This window comes from Oncorhynchus nerka, linkage group LG11 (assembly GCF_034236695.1).
Source record: "Oncorhynchus nerka isolate Pitt River linkage group LG11, Oner_Uvic_2.0, whole genome shotgun sequence".
Taxonomy (NCBI): domain Eukaryota; kingdom Metazoa; phylum Chordata; class Actinopteri; order Salmoniformes; family Salmonidae; genus Oncorhynchus; species Oncorhynchus nerka.
In genome coordinates this window covers 68,537,161-68,564,804 of record NC_088406.1, presented here as the reverse complement: position 1 = coordinate 68,564,804, position 27,644 = coordinate 68,537,161, and the positions used below count along the sequence as shown (strand labels likewise).

At 45.7% G+C, this 27,644-nt stretch overlaps 1 protein-coding gene across 3 annotated transcripts in view; it reads left to right on the top strand.

Moving 5' to 3' along the window:
- Positions 1 to 12,388, top strand: part of LOC115137566 (teneurin-3-like) — a 383,150-nt gene extending 370,762 nt beyond the window's left edge. For all 3 annotated transcript variants that reach the window (XM_065024893.1, XM_065024894.1, XM_065024895.1), the window contains 7 exons: positions 3,887 to 4,112; positions 4,338 to 4,666; positions 5,386 to 5,894; positions 6,125 to 6,404; positions 6,566 to 6,833; positions 9,190 to 9,320; positions 10,640 to 12,388. In XM_065024893.1, the coding sequence (XP_064880965.1) occupies positions 3,887 to 4,112; positions 4,338 to 4,666; positions 5,386 to 5,894; positions 6,125 to 6,404; positions 6,566 to 6,833; positions 9,190 to 9,320; positions 10,640 to 11,395 (2,499 nt within the window). In that variant the 3' untranslated portion in view covers positions 11,396 to 12,388. The remainder of the gene's footprint in view (positions 1 to 3,886; positions 4,113 to 4,337; positions 4,667 to 5,385; positions 5,895 to 6,124; positions 6,405 to 6,565; positions 6,834 to 9,189; positions 9,321 to 10,639) is intronic.
- Positions 12,389 to 27,644: the final 15,256 nt, after the last annotated feature.

Below are 27,644 nucleotides of genomic sequence, written 5' to 3'. Positions count from 1 at the left end.
TAAAGAGAGGGGAGAGGAGGTGGTGGGGGGAGAGAGAGAGAGAGAGAGCAACAGCAGGAAGATAAAATAGACATTGTTTGTGGATGCTAGTGTACAGAGTGATGGCTTAAGAGGGACTAGTGAAGACCAGAGTTATGGAAACGAGACCCAGGGGAGAGGAGGAGGCTGGAGCCGGGGTTTCGACAGCATGGGGAGGCCACAGGGACACAACACAGAGAGAACAGAGAGGGATAGAAAGATGGAGAGTACAGAACGAGAGAGATAGAGAAAGAGTGATAGACGGTGGGACAGAGAGAGAGAGGGTGGGACAGAGAGAGAGAGGGTGGGACAGAGAGAGAGAGGGCGGGACAGAGAGAGAGAGAGGGCGGGACAGAGAGAGAGAGGGCGGGACAGAGAGAGAGAGGGTGGGACAGAGAGAGAGAGAGGGTGGGACAGAGAGAGAGAGAGGGTGGGACAGAGAGAGAGAGAGGGTGGGACAGAGAGAGAGAGAGGGTGGGACAGAGAGAGAGAGAGGGTGGGACAGAGAGAGAGAGAGGGTGGGACAGAGAGAGAGAGGGTGGGACAGAGAGAGAGATAGACGGTGGGACAGAGAGAGAGAGGGTGGGACAGAGAGAGAGAGAGGGTGGGACAGAGAGAGAGAGAGGGTGGGACAGAGAGAGAGAGAGAGAGAGGGGTGGGACAGAGAGAGAGAGAGAGGGTGGGACAGAGAGAGAGATAGACGGTGGGACAGAGAGAGATAGACGGTGGGACAGATAGAGAGAGAGGGTGGGACAGAGAGAGAGAGAGGGTGGGACAGAGAGAGAGATAAACGGTGGGACAGAGAGAGAGATAAACGGTGGGACAGAGAGAGAGAGAGAGGGTGGGACAGAGAGAGAGAGAGAGGGTGGGACAGAGAGAGAGAGAGGGTGGGACAGAGAGAGAGAGAGGGTGGGACAGAGAGAGAGAGAGAGGGTGGGACAGAGAGAGAGCGAGAGAGGGTGGGACAGAGAGAGAGAGAGGGTGGGACAGAGAGAGAGCGAGAGAGGGTGGGACAGAGAGAGAGATAGACGGTGGGACAGAGAGAGAGAGAGGGTGGGACAGAGAGAGAGAGAGGGTGGGACAGAGAGAGAGAGAGAGAGAGAGGGTGGGACAGAGAGAGAGATAGACGGTGGGACAGAGAGAGAGAGAGGGTGGGACAGAGAGAGAGAGAGAGAGGGTGGGACAGAGAGAGAGAGAGGGTGGGACAGAGAGAGAGAGAGGGTGGGACATAGAGAGAGGGTGGGACAGAGAGAGAGAGAGAGAGAGAGAGGGTGGGACAGAGAGAGAGATAGACGGTGGGACAGAGAGAGAGAGAGGGTGGGACAGAGAGAGAGAGAGGGTGGGACAGAGAGAGAGAGAGAGAGGGTGGGACAGAGAGAGAGAGAGAGAGGGTGGAACAGAGAGAGAGAGAGGGTGGGACAGAGAGAGAGAGAGGGTGGGACATAGAGAGAGAGAGGGTGGGACAGAGAGAGAGATCCCAAGCTAATTCCCCAGAGTAGCAGTAACTTTTCTCCGTTCTCACTTCCAGGACAAGCTGTAGAGACGATCCCAGAGGTTACGTTTACATAATGACATATAAACTACACTGAACAAAAATGTAAACGTAAAGTATTGGTCCCATGTTTCATCAGCTGAAATAAAGGATCCCAGAAATGTTGTCCCACAACACAATGCCACAGATGTCCCATTTCGAGGTAGCGTGCAATTGGCATGCTGACTGCAGGAATATCCACCAGAGCTGTTGCCAAGGAAATGAATGTTCATTTCTCTACCGTAAGCTTCCTCTAACGTTGTTTTAGAGACTTTGGCAGTACGTCCAACCAGCCTCACAAACGCAGACCATGTGTGTGGCGTCGTGTGGGCTGGCGGTTTGCTGATGTCAACGTTGTGAACATAGTACCCCGTGGTGGCGGTGGGGTTATGCAATGGGCAGGCATAAACTAGATATAACGAACACAATTGCATTTTATCGATGCAAATTTGAATGCACAGAGATACCGTGACGAGATCCTGAGGCCCATTGTCGTGCCATTCATCTGCCGCCATCACCTCCATGTTTCAGCATGATCATGCACGGGCCCATGTCGCAAGGATCTGTACGCAATTCCTGGGAGCTGAAAATGTCCCAGTTCGTCCATGGCCCGCATATTCACCAGACATGTGGGACAACATTCCACAGGCCACAGTCAACAGCCTGATCAACTCTATGAGAAGGAGATGTGTCATGCTGCACGAGGCAAATGGTGGTCACAGCAGATACTGACTGGTTTTCTGATCTACGACCAAACATAATTTTTTTGAAGGTATTTGTGACCAACAGATGCATATCTGTATTCCCAGTCATGTAAAATCCATAGATTAGGGCCTAATAAATGTATTTCAATTGACTGATTTCCTTATATGAACTGTAACTCATTCAAATCTTTCAGTTCAGTATAAGTTTGAAATAGGGCTGGACACCACCCACCCACCCGGTGGTTGACTGCCGGCCAAGAGCTCTGGTAGAGTGACCAGCAAGAGACATATCCCTGGCCAAACATATGTTGCCACAGTAGCCACACACACACACACATAGACACAATCACACACACACATACAGAGAAACAAACATACACAGGGACACAAACACAGTGCCTGGGGAGCTTGTGTTAATGTCTGTCCATGTATGACAGACAAGGTGAAGGATCCTCCAGGCAGACTCCCTCTTTAGAGAGAGAGAGAGAGAGAGAGAGAGAGAGAGAGACAGACAGACAGACAAACTGACACAGCCAGAGATGCATATCAGAATCCTGGAGGGAAGTTGTTGTTGTTATTGACTCACTAAGATGCTCTCTGCTCGTCTATTCTGAGCCTTACCTTCCTACTTCCTACTTATGGGCCTCATTCTTCGGTAAAAAATGTTGTTGTTGAAATTACGACCAACCATCCGCTAACTAGCATAGCGACTGCGTCCCAAATGGCAGCTGATTCCCTATGTAGTGCAGTACTTTTAGCCACAGCCCCATGGGCCCTGGTCAAAAGTATTGCACTACATAGGGAACAGGGTGCCATTTCAGACGTAACCATCCACTTCCACTCTCCCCCCCACCGCTATGCAAAGTAGCTAATTACTTGCTGTTTGGCTAAGTGATTGTGACTTCCACTGGGGCCTACCTTTATGAGATTAGTAGGTAGACCCTACACTACTCCACACACACACACACACACACACGGGCGGAGAAGAAAGGAGAGGAGTGCTAGCAAATGCCAATAATTACGGAACACTTTAGAATTAATGCAGTGAAGTGCATTTAACAGAGTTCTGCGTTTAGAGACTGGGAGAGAGGGAGGGAGGTCAAGGATAACTCAATTAAAATAAAGAAAATCTTTCAGGAAATGGAATGTTAATTCCTGGTTTTAGCGCTCCATTTGAATTTGTAATGTACATTAGAGTTAATAAATTCTTATTTCTCTCATCCTTTTCTCCCATTCCTCTCCCTTCCCTCATTCTCCTTTCTTCTTCTCTCTTCCTTTTCTCCCATTCCTCTCCCATCCCTCATTCTCCTTTCTTCTTCTCTCTTCCTTTTCTTCCATTCCACTCCCTTCCCTCATTCTCCTTTCTTCTTCTCTCTTCATTTTCTCCCATCCCTCATTCTCCTTTCTTCTTCTCTCTTCCTTTTCTCCCATTCCTCTCCTCTCCCATCCCTCATTCTCCTTTCTTCTTCTCTCTTCCTTTTCTCCCATTCCTCTCCCATCCCTCATTCTCCTTTCTTCTTCTCTCTTCCTTTTCTCCCATTCCTCTCCCATCCCTCATTCTACTTTCTTCTTCTCCCTTCCTTTTCTCCCATCACTCTCCCTCCTCCCTCCACCTCCGTCCTCCTCCCTCCAGTCCATGGTGCTCCTGCTCCACAGCCAGCGTCAGTACATCTTTGACTACGACCTGTTGGACCGCCTGTCTGCTGTCACCATGCCTTCGGTGGCCCGTCACACCATGCAGACCATCCGCTCCCTGGGCTACTATCGCAACATTTACAACCCCCCGGAGAGCAACGCCTCGGTCACCGTTGACTACAGTGAAGACGGACAGCTCCTCAGAGTGGCCCACCTAGGGACAGGTCAGACAACTGTCAGAGCTGCTACGGTTGTGTTATGTGTTGAGTGTGTCTAACGTCCTTGTCTGTCATCAAGTACCTTTTTTTTTTTATTATCACAAAAAAAAGACAACATTTTCAGAAAGTTTAGGAAAACTTCACCTGAAACTGTATTGCCATTCAACAAATATTGCTAGGAATTGATGTTGGTGTTGTACACAGAATAACCGCACACTTCTACATCAACAGGTCGTAGAATTCTCTACAAGTACCGACGACAGAACAAAATGGCGGAGATCTTGTATGATTCTACGAGGGTTAGCTTCACCTACGACGAGACAGCTGGTGTGCTGAAGACGGTGAACCTCCAGAGCGAAGGGTTCATCTGTTCCATCCGGTACCGGCAGATTGGACCGTTGGTGGACCGGCAGATCTTCCGGTTCAGTGAGGACGGCATGGTGAACGCACGGTTTGATTATACCTACGACAACAGCTTTCGGGTCACCAGCATGCAGGCTGTCATCAACGAGACGCCGCTGCCCATCGACCTCTACCAGTTTGACGACATCTCCGGGAAGGTGAGGTTCTTCAATCTCGTCTAAAACCTTTTCTTTTTTTAAATGTATTTTATTATCCCTTTCTCTCCCCAATTTCGTGGTATCCAATTAGTAGTTACAGTCTTGTCTCATCACTGCAACTCCCGTACGGACTCGGGTGAGGCCCGTTCATCCTCCGAAACACAACCTAACCAAACCGCGCTGCTTCTTGACACAATGTCCACTTAACCCGGAAGCCAGCCGCACCAATGTGTCGGAAGAAACACCGTACACCTGGCAACCGTGTCAGCGTGCACTGCGCCCGGCCAGCCACAGGAGTCGCAAGTGTGCGATTGGACAAGGACATCCCTGCCGGCCAAACCCTCTCCTAACCCGGACGACACTGGGCCACCCCATGGGTCTCCCGGTCGTGGCCGGCTGTGACAGAGCCTGGGCTCAAACCCAGAATCTCTAGTGACACAGCTAGCACTGTGATGCAGTGTCTTAGGCCACTGCACCACGTAGGAGGCCCAGCTAAAACCTTTTAAAACCTTTCTGATGGAGTAAGACATTCATAAGTTACATTGCTCAAGAATCAATGTCTATATTTAGTTCATTTAAAAGTCCAAAAATGTATGTAGACATAATTTTATTTTTTATCTTTATTTGCTTTTTTTCTCTCACACATTTCATTATTTTACTAAAAGTGTGTTTGTGATTTAAATGCTCTTTAATTAAATAAAGTTTGATTTGATTTGAAGGTGGAACAATTCGGAAAGTTCGGTGTGATCTACTACGACATCAACCAGATCATCTCCACGGCCGTCATGACTTACACCAAGCACTTCGACGTCCACGGGCGGATCAAGGAGATCCAGTACGAGATCTTCAGATCCCTCATGTACTGGATCACCATCCAGTATGACAACATGGGCCGGGTAACCAAACGCGAGATCAAGATCGGACCGTTCGCCAACACGACCAAGTATGGTTACGAGTACGACGTGGACGGTCAGCTCCAGACGGTCTACCTCAACGAGAAGATGATGTGGCGCTACAACTACGACCTGAACGGCAACCTCCACCTGCTCAACCCGGGTAACAGCGCCCGGCTCACCCCGCTACGCTACGACCTCCGAGACCGCATCACGCGGCTCGGGGACGTCCAGTACCGGTTGGACGATGACGGGTTCCTGAGACAGAGAGGAGCTGAGATCTTTGAGTACAACTCCAAGGGCCTTCTGGAACGCGTCTACAGCAAAGGCAACAGGTTAGTTGGACGATTGGTGACCGTACCGGACTGTACCATCCATACCCCACTGTAAACATACACCCAACTTGGACTTAATTTGTATTGTGTTGTTTGCTGATAATTCTTGTATGTTTTAAATGTCTAAATTGCTTCAAATAATTCATCCTTCACTGCTATTAATACTCTGTAATGTTTCCTAATTGTAAAATCTCTCTCTCTCTCCCTCCCTCCCTCCCTTCCCCCAACAGTTGGACCATCCAGTACCGCTATGACGGGTTGGGCCGCCGTGTGGCCTCCAGAACCAGCCTAGGCCAGCACCTGCAGTTCTTCTATGCCGACCTGAACTACCCGACCAGGATCACTCACGTCTACAACCACAGCAGCTCAGAGATCACATCTCTCTACTACGACCTGCAGGGACACCTCTTCGCCATGGAGATCAGTAGCGGAGAGGAGTTCTATATCGCCTGTGACAACACCGGAACCCCTCTAGCAGTGTTCAGTAGTAATGGGCTTCTTCTGAAGCAGGTAAGGTTTCAGACCAGTTGGAAAGGCCTCATGTACAGTCCCCGATCCTCTATGTGTTGCTAGTTGGATTAAATCGAATAAAAGCTAGTCTAAATCTAAAAGTATGTAAATCTACATATCCAGGTGATCGTTATTCAATGTGTTTCATGATTCTTTTCCAGGTGCAGTACACAGCCTACGGCGAGGTCTACTTTGACTCCAACCCTGACTTTGTCCTGGTGATCGGCTTCCACGGGGGTCTCTACGATCCCTTGACGCGCCTGCTGCATTTCGGGGACCGGGACTATGACATCCCGGCAGGGCGCTGGACCACCCCAGACATCGGGACGTGGACGAGAGTCGGGAAAGACCCGGCGCCGTTCAACCTGTACATGTTCCGGAACAACAACCCTGTCAGCAAAGTTCACGAGGTCAAGGAGTACGTCACAGGTGGGAGACAGTGAATTCACTCTAGTTGACTGCTTATAGCTTATGTAAGACATAAACCTTCTAGATGGTTTATAGAAGAACGAGTATGTCACAATTGGAGTACATCACAGATAAGAGACTGTGATGCGACCTATAATGCACTCTGATTTACTCCCTATAACTTAGCCAAGCAGATACAAACCAATGTACTGCAATGCACAGAACCATGGTCTCATTATATTTGTCTGGCACCTTGCCATGTAGAACGGTAAGGCCTGTTATGGCAATACAATAGGGACATGTTGTCATTGCATGATGACCATAGATAAACAGTCTATTGTGAATAGACTATTAGTATGAATATTTTATGGCTGTGAACTTTAGTAATTGTCTGGCGGTGGCATATCACCTCATTGCTATGCATCACCATGATATTGCTATTGTTTTCAGCAGTTACCCTTTCCACATGATTATAGTTCTGGCTAAACATGAAAGGTATGACTCGAAATGACTATTTTCCCCTCGGGACATTCCAGTTTGTCCTATCCTAATCTGAAACATTGGGACATCAAATCAAATCAAATGTATTTATATAGCCCTTCGTACATCAGTTGATATCTCAAAGTGCTGTACAGAAACCCAGCCTGAAACCCCAAATAGCAAGCAATGCAGGTGTTGAAACACGTTGGTTAGGAAAAACTCCCTAGAAAGGCCAAAACCTAGGAAGAAACCTAGCGAGGAACCAGGCTATGAGGAATGGCCAGTCCTCTTCTGGCTGTGCCGGGTGGAGATTATAACAGAACATGGCCAAGATGTTCAAATGTTCATAAATGACCAGCATGGTCAAATAATAATAATCACAGTAGTTGTCGAGGGTGTAGCAAGTCAGCACCTCAGGAGTAAATGTCAGTTGGCTTTTCATAGCCAACCATTAAAAGTATCTCTACCACTCCTGCTGTCTCTAGAGAGTTGAAAACAGCAGGTCTTGGACAGGTAGCACTTCCGGTGAACAGGTCACGATTCCATAGCCGCAGGCAGAACAGTTGAAACTGGAGCAGCAGCACGTCCAGGTGGACTGGGGACAGCAAGGAGTCATCATGCCCGGTAGTCCTGAGGCATGGTCCTAAGCCTCAGGTCCTCCGAGAGAGAGAAAGAAAGAGAGAATTAGAGAGAGCATACTTAAATTCACACAGGACACCGGATAAGACAGGAGAAGTACTCCAGATATAACAAACTGACCCTAGCCCCCCGACACATAAACTACTGCAGCATAAATACTGGAGGCTGAGACAGGAGGGGTCAAGAGACACTGTGGCCCCATCCGAAGATACCCCCGGACAGTCCCAAACAGGAAGGATATATCCCCACCCACTTTGCCAAAGCACAGCCCCCACACCACTAGAGGGATATCTTCAACCACCAACTTACCATCCTGGGACAAGGCCGAGTATAGCCCACAAAGATCTCCACCACGGCACAACCCAAGGGGGGGCGCCAACCCAGACAGGAAGATCACATCAGTGACTCAACCCACTCAAGTGACACACCCCTCCTAGGGACTGCATGAAAGAGCACCAGTAAGCCAGTGACTCAGCCCCTGTAATGGGGTTAGAGGCAGAGAATCCCAGTGGAAAGAGGGGAACCGGCCAGGCAGAGACAGCAAGGGCGTTTTGTTGCTCCAGAGCCTTTCCGTTCACCTTCACACTCCTGGGCCAGACTACACTCAATCATATGACCCACTGAAGAGATGAGTCTTCAGTAAAGACTTAAAGGTTGAGACCGAGTTTGCGTCTCTCACATGGGTAGGCAGACCATTCCATAAAAATGGAGATCTATAGGAGAAAGCCCTGCCTCCAGCTGTTTGCTTAGAAATTCTAGGGACAATTAGGAGGCCTGTGTCTTGTGACCGTAGCGTACGTGTAGGTATGTACGGCAGGACCAAATCAGAGAGATAGGTAGGAGCAAGCCCATGTAATGCTTTGTAGGTTAGCAGTAAAACCTTGAAATCAGCCCTTGCCTTAACAGGAAGCCAGTGCAGGAATGCTAGCACTGGAGTAATATGATTTTAAAAATTGTTCTAGTCAGGATTCTAGCAGCCGTATTTAGCACTAACTGAAGTTTATTTAGTGCTTTATCTGGGTAGCCGGAAAGTAGAGCATTGCAGTAGTCTAACCTAGAAGTTACAAAAGCATGGATTAATGTTTCTGCATCATTTTTGGACAGAAAGTTTCACATTTTTGCAATGTTACGTAGATGGAAAAAAGCTGTCCTTGAAACAGTCTTGATATGTACGTCAAAAGAGAAATCAGGGACATAATATCCCTCAGGGGCCTATTCTTTCATGGTCACAATGTAATTCACTTTTCCATGGTTACAGATGTCAATATCTGGCTGGTGACGTTTGGGTTCCACCTTCACAATGCCATCCCCGGGTTCCCCATCCCCAAGTTTGACCTCACACAGCCGTCCCTGGAGATGAAGAAGAGCCAGCTCTGGGACGACCTGCCGGTATGTAGCATCCCTCCGCCTTCCTCCCTCCCTCCCTCCCTCCACCCATCCATCCTCCCCTATCCCTCCCTTCCGCTTACTTACTCTGTATCGCCGGTATCATACTATCTGCCTCTCTCTGTGGTTAATTTACAACTCCATCTCCACTGTCATATCCCTCCGCCTCATTCTGGTTTATTACACCATCCCGGTATGACGTATGCCTCCACCTTCCTCCCTCTAGTCTAGTTTATTTACCCTATCTCTACTGTCATATCCCTCCACCTCTCTCTGGGATTTATTAACCTCAGCTTGTTATCTCCACTCTCATTTCCGTACTGTGGTTGTACTGAGAAACTGAACCTACGACCACAATCTCACAGCACAGCTGGCTGGAAGACCAACCAACCCACCGTGTTGATTTAGCTTGTTAAGACGCACTGCCAGTGAAGAAGAGACAAACAACGTTCAGGGAGGTCCACAGTTCACCCATGGCTACAAAGTACAGAGAAGTCACAGACACACACACAGACACACACACAGACGCACACACAGACGCACACACATACACACACACAGACACACACACAGACACACCAATTATATCGCAGCTGAATCATCCTCCGGTTTGTCTTTAAATAAAGTCATTATACGTATTTGAAGTGCAAATGAGTCCCTTATTGGTTTAACTACGTTGCCATGACTGTCGCTTCTTCTTCTTCTCTCTGTGTGAAATGAACAAGCTATGCTGTTGCTCCTCACAAACCCAACAATCCCATATTTCTTTTTTTTAAAAGCTTGGATCTGGAAAAAATACTTTTTTGTTGTCGTTGCAATTGGGGTTTTTCTCATAACAAAGTTCTCCCTGTGATCCTTTTTCTTGCTAAAACAATATTCCGTTGTTTTGTCTCCATATCATTGGACATTTCTAGAAGAAAGGGAACCTTTGAATGACTGAAGCTGGAGCACTTCTTCATTCACCATGTCAGTCTGGGATTTGGTTTCATATTGTCCCTTGTTTTTTGGAGAATCATTTTGTTTTTATTGAGATAACACAGTACTAGGGGAATAGCCACCCACTGGGCACAGACGTCAATTCAACATCTATTCTACGTTGATTCAACGTAATTTCATTGAAATGACATGGAAACAACATGGATTTAACCACAGTGTGCCCAGTGGGTAAAGAAACACAACAGGCTTTACAAACTGAACAACCCCATAGAAGTGTCCGTTAAGGAGAGAGAGTTCTGATTTGATATCTGTGTAACTTAGACGTTTCTCTCTCTCCTCCCTCTCTTCTCCCCCTTCTCTGACTCCTCCCTCTTTCCTTCCATCAGTCCATCTCGGGGGTGCAACAGGAAGTGACCCGGCAAGCCAAGGCTTTCCTGTCCTTTGAGAGGATGCCGGAGATCCAGCTGAGCCGCCGACACTCCAACCGGGAGAAACCCTGGCTGTGGTTCGCCACCGCCAAGTCGCTGATCGGTAAGGGTGTCATGTTGGCGGTGACGCAGGGTCGTGTGGTCACCAACACTCTGAATATCGCCAACGAGGACTGCATCAAGGTCGCCGCCGTCCTCAACAATGCGTTCTACCTCGAGGACCTACACTTCACGGTGGAGGGACGCGACACGCACTACTTCATCAAGACCAGCCTCCCGGAGAGCGACCTGGGAGCGCTGAGGCTGACAAGCGGGAGGAAGTCCCTGGAGAACGGAGTCAATGTGACTGTGTCCCAGTCCACCACCGTGGTGAACGGCAGGACTCGGCGCTTCGCCGATGTGGAGCTGCAGTATGGCGCACTGGCGCTCCACGTGCGTTACGGCATGACTCTGGACGAGGAGAAGGCGCGTGTTCTGGAGCAGGCCAGGCAGAAGGCGTTGTCGAGTGCTTGGTCCAGGGAGCAACAACGGGTGAGGGAGGGGGAGGAGGGAGTGAGGCTGTGGACGGAGGGGGAGAAGAGGCAGCTGCTGAGTGGAGGGAAGGTGCTGGGCTACGATGGGTACTACGTCCTCTCCATAGAGCAGTACCCCGAGCTAGCAGACTCCGCTAACAACATCCAGTTCCTCAGGCAAAGCGAAATAGGGAAGAGGTAACAGACAGAATCCTCGGCACTGGCCGCCAAAGAGACTACCCCCTCCAAATCCTGCCCCCCAACCTCCCTCGCCTCCCCCTTTTCTCTAAAAAGGGGGAGGGTCCAGGCTAGTGCTGTGTTTAGCGCCGCCTAGCTGAAACAAACACAGTAAAATGTAGAAATATCTCAAACTGAACTAAACCTAATACTACCACTGTGGGACGGCTCCAACTGACGCAGATGTTTGTCCCGTGCTATACAGCGTTGAATGGACTGTGGACTCTCTTGAAAAGAGAGGGAAAAAAAGTCAGAACTCTCAGTTTTGTGAAAGGAAAAAAAAGTTTTTGTTTTTTAAATCGACTTCCTGCTATTTGCTTTCGGAAAAAATATTTTAAAAAGGAAGAAAAAATGTGTTTACATACGCATACCACTACAACACGTCTGGACTAATAGAAAAAAAGCCTTCTGGTTTCTTACAAAGGACAACGTCTATAATCTGATTCTACATCCTGACGACTGACCTTTGATTGACCTTTGTGTACTGAAAAAGGTAGTGTTGTTGTTCGCTGCAGGACCATGGTGGCATCAAGACAGTCAAAACAGTCACTTGTTGAAACCACTTGCTTGTTCTCCTGCTTTTCTTTCTAAAAGGGACAAAACAGCTCCCACCAAGTGACTTCTTTACCAATACTAGATCAAAGTGGGACGTTTTGGGAATTGGGAGGTTGTGTGTGTGTGTGTGTGTGTGTGTGTGTGTGTGTGTGTGTGTGTGTGTGTGTGTGTACAATGGAGACAATTTGTGTGTGTGTATGTATGGAGGAAGTTAATCAATTAAATGAAATGAAAGAATCATATCCAACCAATCTTTTGAAATACAATGTGAGACAGTATCTTTATGGATTTTTTTATTAAGATGAAAAATTCCAAACTTATCCGTACATCAATATTAGCCTCTTAGAGAAAGTAATTTATGTACAGTGTTTATACATTTAAAAAAATAAAATCGTAAAAAATATGATTTTTTTTCCCTTCGTCATACGTTACTGTTTATACTCTTCATTAAGTTTTCAATATGTTATCCTATTATAATTCATGGTAATGCTTATTGAAATAACATTTAAAAAATCAACGCTACTGTATTATTGATTTCTGCATTGAGAATATTCCAAGTAGGGTTTTTAATTTTCTTGCTTTCATTGATCAGATTCCCTGATATCTTGAGATTAAACCACGTTTTGTTTTGGCACTTACATTTTTTATTAGAAAAGTGTCAGTTGAATGGTCGATGTCAGTCAGACAACCATATGTCTTAGGAAATACTAGACTACTACTATCAAGAGCATGAGAATAGTTTGGCTTTGCGGTACGGTAGTATATCCTGCCTTGTGGAAATAGCCTTTCAACCTTAAGTCCTTTTGAGTAGGACACAAGGACGGGCCACTTGTCCTTCTTCAGCTAGAGGGTTTGAAAACAAAACCCCTTGGTTGTCTTACCTAGATATTATTTCTGCTTTTCCTATCACAAAACCATGCTGTTTCTTAGATCTCAGCTCAAACGAGAAGGCTTCTCGTAATCACTATTAAGGATGGAAAATTCCAGAAACTTGGAAGATCCAATTGGGATTTATGAAAAACCTGGTAATTTTGGGATCGTTTCCAGAATTTTCCAGTCCTAACCACTATAGTTCTTTGCTCTTTCTCTACCTACTTTAGGAAGAGCTTAACTCATCAATAAAATGTATTTATAAAGCCCTTCTTACATCAGCTGATGTCACAAAGTGCTGTACAGAAACCCAGTGTAAAACCCCAAACAGCAAGCAGTGCAGGTGGCTAGGAAAAACTCATGTTCCTTGTACCAGCACAGAGAGCACAGATATGACTGCAGCAGTGAGAACTGAACAGAACCAAATACGAGCCTCTTGACTTGAACAGAAACAACACCACCATAATCCAAGGGACCATTTAACATCATGCTCGTAAATGTATTCCTCCAACTTCACTTCTTTTATCCTAAACATGGCTAAAATCAAGTGCAAACACAATCACATCAAACGGTTCATTAGATAGAGCAAAGGGCAGAGTTTAGCTCAAGTTCCGGAGGGGAAAAGAGCGAGAGAATAAACCTGGGAAAAGCCTACAAACGGCTCTATATGCACTCTGGGTAATCTTTCCGACATAACCTAAATGGCTAGTGAGTGTAATGTAAAGGAGTTGCCAGGGTGATGAACGTGTCATCAGCACTATGAACTAACTCTCCCTACTCATCTCTCTGCCTGAGGGGGATAACACACATATTCACCCACAGAAAGAGAAAGAAAAGTTTTTTTAACACCAAACTATGACCATTTCAAAGATTTTAGTTGTTGTGATGATCTGAACCACTCTTGAGGAAACTTTTCCAGTCACACGAACACTACATCCCCAGGAGCCCAAATGCGTTTTTCGTCATGAATGTTGTTCTGGAGGCAGCTCTGCAGAGTGGTCACTAGCTGGCTCAGCCATAAAGTCATAACATTAACACTAACCTTAACCACACTACTAACCCTAATGCCTAATCCTATCCTTGAAGTAAGACCAAAAATCTCATTTTAGTTTTCATGCTATTTTTCCAACATAGCCAACTTTGACTTTCCAGCTGGTCTAAGGGGAAATCGCTCAGTTCTGCCTCTAGGATAAGACTCGTGAAAATAAGCGTCAACCTGCTACCCAAACAGAAGATTACAACACCCTTCCTCAGATGTTTCTCATGTTGCTTTTTCAGTCAATGTGACCGCCTCATACAGTAGTTCAAATCTGTTTCTTTTGTAAACAGTTTGTAAAAAAGACTTAGCGAATGAGAAAGTATTGTTTTTTTGCTTTATGATTTTTTACACATATATATATATATATATATATCAATCATTGAATTGTATTGCCGAGCTTATTTTTCTATTCATGTGTGTGACAAGGTGGACAGAAGGTGGAAAGACTTATACTCCCAGGTTGTTTGTGTGTTGATTTGACTATGTTGTTGTCGGATTTTCTCTGGTGTTATTGGTTGGTCTTGGTCTGTACCATGTGCCATTTATTCTGCAGGGGGAGTCAAAGTTGATCCTACCCCTGCTGTATCACATTGCTACTATGATGCCCCCCTCTCCCCCATTGTCAGCTGAAAGTGCAGTAGCCCAGCCACATACAGTGGCTGAAGACCAGGACTCAACATACTGAGTTTTCCTTTTGACTCAAAATTAGACAAACATACACTTTTAGTGCTGTTCTGTTTTACTAAGTAGAATGTTCCAGTCTAGCAATGTGTCAGACACCTATTGGAGCGGACACACGAGTGCTAGAAGGAGGGGAGCATTTGGTGTTTCGGGCCTGAAAAGGGGTCATCCCACAAACATGCAGGAAGCAGTGTGTTCTGGGTATTGTTTGCATGCTTACAAAGTAAAACGCCCTTCCATCCGTCAGTCATTGTTTCCCATCCATGTTAGAACAGACATTTACATATCTACATGATTACATGGTCAAATGCTTCTGTATTATATTGCACTACAATGTAACAGCGTTATTGCTTAATGCGTAGTCCATACAATAACCTTAAAGTGCTGGTCGATGCCAGGTCATAACCTTTATGTCTGGGCTCCAGGTAGAAGCTTCCCCTTAGGCACAGATCTAGGATCAGCCTCCAACTCCAATCCTACTTCACCATTATGGTGTAAAATACAAAACTGGCCTTAGATCAGTGTCTCTAAAGGCATCATACCCACCTTCCGCTTTGTCTGAAGATGGTGATTAGGTAGAGGAATTTCCTTTCTCAAAGAACTTCCTGACTTTAGCAGGAGAGGCTCATGGGATCGGTACCACTGCTGACCGTAACGCTGAGTTATGCACCAGCGTCGCTATAAATATTATATTACCGCCATTTTGGAGAATGATGTCTATAGTGATGTCACCACTAGCACCACCACAGCCACCTCTCTCACCCTATCATAAAAAACACATATCTGTTCTGCGGTGTCACACAGTTTACAGACCTGAAGGGACAGCAAACACGGCGACGTTGAGACAACGTCGTGTGGTGGTTGTGTGTTAGCTGGGAGTCTTCTGTATTGTGTGGTGATGAGAATTTGAGCAAAGAAAATGTGTACTTTTATTTTTGTTAATTAAGACCCTGTTGTCCAGAGTCACAGGTTAGCTGATGTTTTGGGTTTGGAGATTGAGGGAATTTGATAAAGAATTTTCTATGTATTTTGTCATTTGTTTTCGTTCTCTGAAAATGAAACAGATGGGCGAAAAGGGATTTGAATTGTTCAGTCAGTCCTCTCTTTGTAAAGAAGGTACAACATATCTTTTTAATTTATTCAGAGATTTGTTCATTTTTTTCCATTTTTTCACTTTCTTTCAATCGACATCCTCCGCGAAAGTTTCATCATAACGATGTTGTTTTTATATAAACAAACATTGCTGTTTTAGAGTGCAATTAAAGTGCAATTTTAATGTAAGTTCCCGAAAGGTCATTTCCGGGGATGCCATCCCTTTTATCTCCCAGATGTTAAAGATCCAACAGAGATCAATCGTGATAACAATAAACATGTCATACTGTGAAGGTTTCTGAAGCTCGGCTTGAACTGCTCTTTATTTACTCTCAACGTACTGGATCGACACACACACACACACACACGCACCTATCCCACTCTGTTCCTCGTGCTTTTAGCACCTGCTAATCAACAGATGCAAATGCTTGCTCCATGAATCGCCTTCCCTATTACCGAACGTGATGGGCCGACCGGATCAATCTATCCAACTGAGTTTGAATGTATTTGTTTTAGGAAGATAAACATGTCCTCTCACCTGCTTGATGAGTATATCTCTTTGAAGGATGCTTTCAAAAAGAGAATTAGTGTATGATAGCACAAACGTAATACATAAAGGAATGGCCATAGAAATGACAAAGCCGAGTGTATCTGACCTGTTCATTGGTTAGATTGTAACGGCTTGGGATACACGGTGTGTGTTCTATTTTAACATACTCACTCAGATCATGAAATACACATACAGTGGCCAGTTTATTAGGTAGTAACCCTTTGCCTTCAAAACAGCCTGAATTCTTCAAGGTGTGGTGTTCAAACGTTGCTCAATTGGTATCAAGGGACCTAACGTGTGCCAAGTAAACATTCCCCACGCTATTTTCCACTCCTCAGTTGTGCAGGGTTGGTGATCGCGTGCCCGCAGGAGCCACTTCTTTGTGTTTTTAGCTGATATGAGTGGAATCCGGTGTGGTCATCTGCTGCAATAGCCCATCCGAGACAAGGACCGGCGAGTTGTGCGTTCCGAGATGCCGTTCTGCCCACCACTGTTGTCCTGAACGGTTACAGTATTTGCCTGTTAGTGGCCCGCCTGTTAGCTTGCACGATTCTTGCCATTCTCCCTTCCACCTCTCTCATCAACAAGCAGTTTTGGCCCACAGGACTGCCGCTGACTGGGTGTTTTTGGTTTGGCCCACAGGACTGCCGCTGACTGGGTGTTTTTGGTTTGGCCCACAGGACTGCCGCTGACTGGGTGTTTTTGGTTTGGCCCACAGGACTGCCGCTGACTGGGTGTTTTTGGTTTGGCCCACAGGACTGCCGCTGACTGGGTGTTTTTGGTTTGGCCCACAGGACTGCCGCTGACTGGGTGTTTTTGGTTTGGCCCACAGGACTGCCGCTGACTGGGTGTTTTTGGTTTGGCCCACAGGACTGCCGCTGACTGGGTGTTTTTGGTTTGGCCCACAGGACTGCCGCTGACTGGGTGTTTTTGGTTTGCCGCATCATTCTCTGTAAAAGAAAAACCTAGACACTGTTGTGCTTGAAGAGCCCAGGAGGCCGGACGTTTCTGAGGTACTGGAACCGGCGTGCCTGTTTTATATAGCAAGCCATGGTCACGTGACTCAATGTCTGTAGGAGCGAACCATTTTAATGAACGGGAGGGTGTACCTAATAAACTGGCCAGTGTATATATTCATCAGTGTTATATAATTTACTGTTGGTTGCACATCATTTATTTCTAGTGTTGGTGGTACCACTGAGACAAAGCTCTTTCTCAATGGTGAACGTGCATAAAGATGGCAGAACTCAGATTTGACGTTTGGCACTATATCCACTGAGTTGTTAAAACTACAGCGTGTAATATGGTTCAATGTGCCAATTAATCAGAATTTTATCAATTTTGGGGTTTTGAAGCTGAAATTTGAGTCATGTATGCTGTGTTAAATACCGTACAAAAAAAATTATAACAGAGAGCAATGTACAGTACGGTGAACTTAGCAGAACGAGGAACTTGTAAGTGCATGGGGGCCGCCATCTTTATGCACCTCCTGTAATGGATCTCGTCCTCCTCTTCTGAGGAGGAGTAGCGAGAAGGATCGGAGGACCAATGCGCAGCGTGGTAAGTGTCCATAATGTTTAATCAAACAAAACAGAACACTGGAACAAAACAATAAATGTGAATAAACGAAACAGTCCCGTGTGGCAACAAGCACTGACCCGGAAGACAAACACCCACAACTCAAAAGTGAAACCAGGCTACCAAAGTATGATTCTCAATCAGGGACAACGATTGACAGCTGCCTCTGATTGAGAACCATACTAGGCCGAACACAGAAATCCCAAATGATAGAAAAACTAACATAGACAACCCACCCAACTCACGCCCTGACCATACTAAAACAAAGACATAACAAAGGAACTAAGGTCAGAACGTGACACCTCCGCTATTGCCTGAAAAGTCCTCTTCTGATTTTGAAAAACAAAAAATTGACCAGGTGAAAGCCAACCTAATGATGAGATTCCACCATTTTGTTTTCACCTGTCAAGTCTTTTTCAATCAGTGCAGATGAACTGAAGATCGGCGAAGAGGACATATTTTTAAGCAATTAAGCAGTGTCTATTTATATGCATGATTTCCACCTAATCCTTAGCAAATGCATATACAAAGGTTTAATAAATGAGGCCCCTGGTGTGTGTGCATTCTCCAGCTGACCTGTAACATTCACTGAGGAAGTAAGTTCCCAGGACAAGCAACAACCTGCGGAGAGCCTGGGGTGCATTCAGCAGGACCGAACGTTTCAAAACATTCAGATAGAAAAATGCTATGTTGAGCAAATATGCCTCTCTGACATGTAGAATGAAAGGAATCACGTCGGCTCTATGAAAGGAATCACGTCGGCTCAACGTTCGACAACGTCTGGCTACTGAACGGGATCCTGAGCTGTGTAGCCCTGATAGGTGAAGATGCCTTGGATCAATCATACACTTTTAGAAAAAAGGTTATTCGGCTGTCCCCATAGGAAAACTATTTTGGTTACAGGTAGAACCCTTTTGGAAAGGGTTCTTCATGGAACCCAAAAGGGTTCTACCTGGAACCAAAAAGTGTTCTCTATGGGGACAGCTTTAAAAACGTGTTTAGGTTCTAGATAGCACCTTTTCTTTCCTAAGAGTGTACAGTATGCCTTGGGACCTCAAGAAGAAGAGAAAGCTGGACAACCCTACCGGGTAGGAAACCTTATGACCAAGTAACTAAGGACTTTTTTGAAGGACTACGAAGGCCTAATGGTCTTGGAGGGATCATAATACAGAGTTGGAAGACAACCCTTCCAGGTAAGAGAGGGAACATTCTAGTAGATGAAACATAAATACTAGTTTCCCCATTGACAACCATACAACCACCAAAACTGACTGCACCCACTACCATAGGTGAAGTTGTCTTGACTTGGAGCAGTCATATGCCTTGGGACACCACTGCCATAGGTGAAGTTGTTTTGACTTGGAGCAGTCATATGCCTTGGGACCCCACTACCATAGGTGAAGTTGTCTTGACTTGGAGCAGTCATATGCCTTGGGACCCCACTACCATAGGTGAAGTTGTCTTGACTTGGAGCAGTCATATGCCTTGGGACCCCACTACCATAGGTGAAGTTGTCTTGACTTGGAGCAGTCATATGCCTTGGGACCCCACTACCATAGGTGAAGTTGTCTTGACTTGGAGCAGTCATATGCCTTGGGACCCCACTACCATAGGTGAAGTTGTCTTGACTTGGAGCAGTCATATGCCTTGGGACCCCACTACCATAGGTGAAGTTGTCTTGACTTGGAGCAGTCATATGCCTTGGGACCCCAAGAAGAAGGGGAAGAGTTTAGACAACTGCCAGGTAAGAGAGAAGGGTGCAGATTGATTAGATGAATGATGAATATAGATTTTTCCCACTGTAGCTACTGAGGGAACCTGACAACCAAGGGACAAAAACTCTATAGCAACATACTCCTGGCAACTTCAGCCAATAACTAAGCCAGCAACTTAGCCTCTCTGACAAGATCGTGTTTACTTGATAGCTACCTACACAAATAGCTAGAACAAAGTGTTAAAAAGATTTTTTAAATTCATTTCAAAAAATAAAAGTTGTCAAGCTGTCTGTCAACTGATTTAACTTGTAATATATGCTGGCTCCTTTCCTGTTACCAAATGTGTTACGGGGAACGTATACATTTCCCAAATGGACCTTCTCCAGTAACATACAGTATACATATGGAACACATGTAACCCTTTACTATTGCCCTTCCAGTTAGCCAGCAGCTAAGGACTTTTGTGTAGCTTTCTCTTTCGTTTCTCTTCCTGTTATTCGTATGCTAAAAGCTCTGACAAAGTGAACGCCTGTCTGTGAGAGAACCGCGGCCTACGACCTCTTAGCTCACGTCTGAGACAGAGCTAGGCTGAATCCCAAATGGCACCCTATTCCCTATAATAAAGGGCCTATATGGTGTACTACTTTTGACCAGATCCCTATAGGTCCTGGTCTAAAGTGATGCACTAAATAGGATGTCATTTAGGCTGCAGGCTCACAGCCCCAGGAGCCTCCAGTCCACATCACTAGCACAGTCTCTGGTTTCACGGGTGTTTTTACGTCGCGTAGCGGAGCGATGCGCTCCGGTGACTTTGTTTTCAAAAGGCGAAAGCCGACCGAGCGGCGTCCCCTGACCACCGTGAAGCAACCGGTTGTACTGTTCTAGAGAGACACAGTGGTGCAGTACAGGCCACTGGTGTTGTAATCACACACACTAGCTTTCCCGTGCACACACACACTGACACTCTCTCTCAGATATGCAAGTCAGAGAGGTACACGCTTGCTCTCTTTTACTCTCTTTCCCACTCATTATCTCTCACAAAACACAACGCACGCACGCATGCACACACACACACACATACTGTCCCTCTGTTGTAGTCTCTCAGTGCTGTAGAGAATATAATAGGTACTACTGGGAGGAAACAGACCCAACTCCAAGGCCGACGTGAACCTCATTAAACAACCCAACCCTGGTGAAATGGCTTTTCCAGACCTGGCCGTGTGTGTCATACCTCATAGTGCGCATCCCAATTGGCATCCTATTCCCTATTGTGACCAGAGCACTGTAGACCCTGGTCTAAAGTAGTGTACTATAAGGGAATAGGGTGCCATTTGGGACACAGACATAGTGCAGCGATCCCCCAGCCGTCATGTGAAACTACATCCATCTACCTTGTCATTTATTAGCCGGCTGTGAAGCATAAACCAAACCCACATGTTATTGTGTGTTAGACGCTTAGGGACGTTGGACGGGTTGGATGTTATGTTCCCCTCTCACCTGGTGTGTTTGTGTGTTTGTGTGTGTGTGTGTGTGTGTGTGTGTGTGTGTGTGTGTGTGTGTGTGTGTGTGTGTGTGTGTGTGTGTGTCTGACAGAAGAGCTATATTTTATTGACGACATGTACGACATACTTTCTTTTGGGGCTGAGCATATGGCCTCAAGGCTTCATATCAGCCAGGTTCAAATGCCATTTGTTCTCTGTTTCTTTTCAAATAGTTTCCGCCCGGTTGATTGAGCTTATCACGAATAAAATATGTGCAGGGCTCGCACTTTAGGGGTTATTCCATTGGTTCTTTGAGACAGCACAGCGCAGTGAAGACCGGAGGAAACGGATGATCAATCTGTATCTGCATGGGAAGTAGTGTGTGACTGAAAGAAAGAAAGGGACTTGGCTGGTCTGGGGAGGGAGATGGAGGGATGGACAGAGTGAATGAAGGAGAGAAGGAGGGAGGTAGAGAGTCACAGACAGAAATAAAAGGATGAGGGAGAAAGGGAAGGAGAGACGGAGGGAGGGAGAAAGAGGAGAGAAAAGAAAAACAGATTAGCATAATGCAGTCACAATTGTTTATTCCAGCTCAAGGGGACTGACTGGAGCCCAGCCAGGTACACTGAGTCAATAGAAACAGACCTGACACACACACACACACACACACACACTAGGATGTGACTCAAAGATAGACACAAGCTAGCACAAACACACATACACGCTAGATTAGAATATTCAGTTTGAGAGGTATTCAGACACACGCTAGTATTGACACTTAGCGAGATTATGTAAAACACAAATCAGCATATGTATGTCTGAGGATACTCACGGTCTGCCTCTACACTGCATGGAGAAACACAGGTACAGACACATTAACACCCATGGTAGCTCTCGAGGACTTCAGGTTAATAGTCCTGCTGTGACACACACACACATACACACACACGTTCTCTCACAAAGATAGGCGTACACACAAACACACACAGCACAAGCTTTATTTAGACTGTCTGACTGCTAGTGAGGCGTTTTGCTTGATCTCCATAATTCAATTTCACAAGTGTCACGTTGTGTCACTTTTATGTGGCTCTGCTACACACACCCACACCCACACACACACACACACACACACACACACAGGACCTGGTTGGGTTTAAACATTGTTGTGGACTGTCTGTGGCATTTTCTAAATCACAACCGTACTGTAGCGGAGGAGAGGAAGAGCAGGAAACAGGCATGTCTGATTCACCTCTGTGCTCTGAGCTGTAATTGATTAAATGTCACCGGTCTCTTTAGGTGATGCATATTTATTTGAATTTATGTGCAAAAAAACACGACTGCTTCTTCTTCTACCTCAGTAATAATATTCTATCTCCTGTTCATCTCTCCAGGTGGGTGGTTCTGTGATGGAAATATTTATCTCTTGATATGTGCTCACATCAGCAGTTCATCAGAGGTCTGTCAAGTTCAATACGGTTCCAGGTAGGTTTTTTTAATGAAATCATGAGTTACTTAAATAAATTCTGAGCGGGTGTTGAATAGGACTTAAACATAATGAATTATTTTGAGTCTAAGACGTTGGAGGAGAGGGGGGTTCTGAGCTGACATTTGGAAAGGTTTTAAGATGCTCATGTTATGGATCATTTAGCTATTTTATTTAGATTTTTAGGACCCCGATAGGTATAAAAATAAAATTAAAATAATGTTTTTCAATAAATATTAAGTTTGACATTTACTACTAAACCCAATAGAAACATATTGAATAACACATTCATCAATGGCAAACAAGGATTTTATGTGTCTGTCCTAAATCTAGGATATGTAAAAAAAAACAACTCAGGAATTGTATATCTGTTTTTTAAAAAACATTTTTAACCACTTTTTTTTATTTAAGCACAAGTACCTTCATAGAGCAAAACAGATAACACCTGTTCGTGGGAATTTCCTCTTTCCACATTGGGGTCCCATTAGTGTGTAGCCAAAATGGTTCAGACGCTACTGTACCAAACAGAAGTTGGCACATCAACGGTACCGACTTCACACGTGTCTCCTGACACCTGTGGAGCAAAACAGAGAACACCACCGTGTTCATGAGTCTCCCCTTTCTATAGAGTGGTCATAATAGTGGTATGACAAACACAGCTTTAGCTCTGCCACCTTTCACTGCAGATGCAGTGCGACACAGACGGATGCAGTGCGACACAGACGGATGCAGTGCGACACAGACGGAGGCAGTGCGACACAGACGGATGCAGTGCGACACAGACGGATGCAGTGCGACACAGACGGAGGCAGTGCGACACAGACAGATGCAGTGCGACACAGACGGATGCAGTGCGACACAGACGGACGCAGTGCGACACAGACGGATGCAGTGCGACACAGACGGATGCAGTGCGACACAGACGGAGTCAGTGCGACACAGACGGATGCGGTGGATTGAGACGTGTCCATTGCAAAAAAACAGCTCTAGTTTAAACTGGCAGATTTTGATGTGGATTTCTGTATTATGTAACTCAGATTGACGCAGTGGTGTGTCAATCGACTCTAGGAGGTTAAACCATCAAACCTTGGTATTGGGTATATATAGATTAATTCTGAGAGGCAATATGCTGGCATTGGTTACTGTTCAACAACAAATCCATCAGCTCCCTGTTCTGGCTTTGAACCAAGCCAAGGAGGGACTTTGCTCGCATTTAGCCGAGACAAAGTCACTATATTTGTCATAGAAGAATTACTTGTCCCCCTCTTTGTCACGTTTCATCTACCATTTTAATGTTTTGCTAGCTTGGATAAGCTAGACTGAACGCTGTGCTCACAATGGCAGCACAATGGCTTGAGTCAAAATAGTTTAACCTGGCTAGCCTTTAACATCTCCATCGAGAAACTCGGCTCTCTTTGTCTATGAAGTGTTGCTGATAAATGCACCCTTGCTTGTGGAGGGAGACTGGGGTGAGTCGATCATTTAAAAAAGGCAAAGGTAATGACTCGGCAGTCCTTTTCATTCTCCTCCCCAGTCCCCTTGGAGTTGGCAACAAGCCAGAGTCGATGGGTGGCGGGTGGTGCTCTTGTCGAGAAAGTCTTAGTTTGTGACACCAGGAAGATTAAAGTGTTTTTCTTGAAAGGCTCAGACCGGCTAAGCTTGATGATGTTTGCACCGGCACGGACAGCCCATTTCAGAGGCCTGGCAGTGAAGCTTGGGCTATTTTGGCTGGCCGTAATGTTCTGTTCTCTTCTTCCATTCTTCCGTCTGTCTCTCACTCTCCCCTTCTTTGGCCCTCTCTCTCGGTCTCTCTCTCGGTCCCTCTGTCTCGTTCTCTCAAAGTCCCCCTTGCTCTCTCTCTCTCTCGCTCTGTCCCTCTCTCTCGGTCTCTCTCTCGGTCCCTCTGTCTCGTTCTCTCAAAGTCCCCCTTGCTCTCTCTCTCTCTCGCTCTGTCCCTCTCTCTCGGTCTCTCTCTCGGTCCCTCTGTCTCGTTCTCTCAAAGTCCCCCTTGCTCTCTCTCTCTCGCTCTGTCCCTCTCTCTCTCGGTCTCTCTCTCGGTCCCTCTGTCTCGTTCTCTCAAAGTCCCCCTTGCTCTCTCTCTCTCTCGCTCTGTCCCTCTCTCTCGGTCTCTCTCTCGGTCCCTCTGTCTCGTTCTCTCAAAGTCCCCCTTGCTCTCTCTCTCTCTCGCTCTGTCCCTCTCGCTCTCTCTCTCTCTCGGTCCCTCTGTCTCGTTCTCTCAAAGTCCCCCTTGCTCTCTCTCTCTCTCGCTCTGTCCCTCTCTCTCAAATCCTGGTCATCGTTATATTGATGTATTTGTTTGGGCCTGTAGTTTAGATACATATAACCACATCTTGGGGGTGACGGGGGTGATTCTGTCTGTTCATGTGTGTTCATTGTCAGTCCGCACCTAACCTGCTTCCAATCAGCAACCTCAGCAACCTTTTAGTCTACACGTGGAGTAAATGGGCTGAGGCCTTCAAGGCCCAATAGATCTCATTCGCTCGGAAACGGCCACAGCCACAGTAGCATCTAGCCATGACTTTGATTGAATTGACTAATTAAGTCGTAAAACACATACTTAGCAGTGATTTATCGATGCGTCTCACACTACATTGAGTAAACTGCCTGTCTGTGGGGGGGGGGGGGGGGGGGCACGGTAACGTTCTACATGGCTCATTCTAGAACCATTAGTTACCATGAGAAATTAGATCCCCAGAGCTACAGTATATAGGGGAGGACTGCTGAGTAAGGCTGTACTGCTGCTGTTACTGTTACGGCTGCTGAGAATAGAGACACATGCAGGCACGTTCAATCACACACGCACACCATTTGATCAGGTTATCATGTTAAAAGAGAGGGGCCACATTGGTCATAGTGTTAAAGCACTAGTTTAAAGCAAGTGGGGCATTAATAAAAGGAGAAATCTAAATGGCTATACAACATATAGGCCTTTTTCCTCTCTGTCTCTCTCTCGCTCACGATTCAATTCAAGGGGCTTTATTGGCATGAGAAATATAGGTTTACATTGGCAAAGCAAGTAAAATGGATCATAAAAAGTGAACATTACACTCACAAAAAGTTCCAAAAGAATAAAGACATTTCAAATGTCATTATATCTATAGACAGTTGAAGTCAGAAGTGTACATACACTTTAGCCAAATACAATTAAACTCAGTTTTTCCCCATTCCTGAATTTAATCCTAATAAAATTGTCCCTGTCTTAGGTCAGTTAGGATCACCACTTTATTTTAAGAATGTGAAATGTCAGAATAATAGTAAGTGATTTATTTCAGCTTTTATTTCTTTCATCACATTCCCAGTGGGCCAGACATTTACATACACTCAATTAGTATTTGGTAGCATTGCCATTAAATTGTTTAACTTGGGTCAAACGTTTCGGGTAGCCTTGCACAAGCTTCCCACAATAAGTTGGGTGAATTCTGGCCCATTCCTCCTGACAGAGCTGGTGTAACGGAGTCAGGTTTGTAGGCCTCCTTGCTCACACACGCCTTTTCAGTTCTGTCCACAAATGTTATATAGGATTGAGGTCAGGGCTTTGTGATGGCCACTCTAATACCTTGACTTTGTTGTCCTTAAGCCATTTTGCAACACCTTTGGAAGTATGCGTGGGGTCATTGTCCATTTGGAAGACCCATTTGCGACCAAGCTTCAACTTCCTGACTGATGTCTGTCTTGAGATGTTGCTTCAATATATCCACATAATTTTCCTACCTCATGTTGCCATCTATTTTGTGAAGTGCACCAGTCCCTCCGGCAGCAAAGCACCCCCACAACATGATGTTGCCACCACTGTGTTTTACGGTTGGAATGGTGTTCTTCGGCTTGCAAGTGTTCCCTTTTTTCCTCCAAACATAACGATGGTCATTATGGTCAAACAGTTCAATTTTTGTTTCATCAGACCAGAGGACATTTCTGCAAAAAGTACGATCTTTGTCCCCATGTGCAGTTGCAAACCATAGTCTGGCTTTTTATGGCGGTTTGGAGCAGTGGCTTCTTCCTTGCTGAGCGACCTTTCAGGTTATGTCGATGTAGGACTCGTTTTACTGCGGATATAGATACTTTTGTACCCGTTTCCTCCAGCATCTTCACAAGGTCCTTTGCTGTTGTTCTGGGATTGATTTGCACTTTTCGTACCAAGGTACGTTCATCTCTAGGAGACAGAACGCATCTCTTCCTGGGTGCTATGACGGCTGCGTGGTCCCATGGTGTTTATACTTGCATACTATTGCCGTGTACAGATGAACGTGGTACCTTCAGGCATTTGGAAATTGCTCCCAAGGATGAACCAGATTTGTGGAGGTCTACAATTATCTTTCTGAGGTCTTGGCTGATTTCTTTGGATTTTCCCATGATGTCAAGCAAAGAGGCACTGAGTTTGAAGGTAGGCCTTGAAATACATCCACAGGTACACCTCCAATTGACACAAATTATGTCAATTAGCCTATCAGAAGCTTCTAAAGCCATGACATTATTTTCTGGAATTTTCTAAACTGTTTAAAGGCAAAGTGAAATAATCTGTCTGTAAACAATTGTTGGAATAATTACTTGTCTCATGGACAAAGTAGATGTCCTAACCGACTTGCCAAAACTATAGTTTATTAACAAGAACTTTGTGGAGTGGTTGAAAAATGAGTTTTAATGACTCCAACCTAAGTGTATGTAAACTTCTGACTTCAACTGTACATATAATTTATCTCGCTTTCTCTCTCTCACTCAGTCACTCTCACTTTTTCTCTGTCTTTCGCTCTCTCTTTCCCTCGATCTCTCTCTCTCTTTCTCGTTCTCTCTCTCTTTCTCGTACCCTCTCTCACTCTCTCTCGTTCCCCCTCTCTCTCTCTTTCTGTTTTATTGACTATGCGTCTGGGCCTGCCAACTGGGATCTCTCACCATCACTCTCCCTTGTCAGGTCAATCTTAGCTGGTACAAATGTAGAACTTTCTCCGTTTTGTTTGTTTGTGTGTGTGTGTGTGTGTGTGTGTGTGTGTGTGTGTGTGTGTGTGTGTGTGTGTGTGTGTGTGTGTGTGTGTGTGTGTGTGTGTGTGTGTGTGTGTGTGTGTGTGTGTGTGTGTGTGTGTGTGTGTGTATCACTTTCATTAGGAAACCCAGAACGGGGAAAACAATCATAACACAAAAAACATCTTAAAGACTA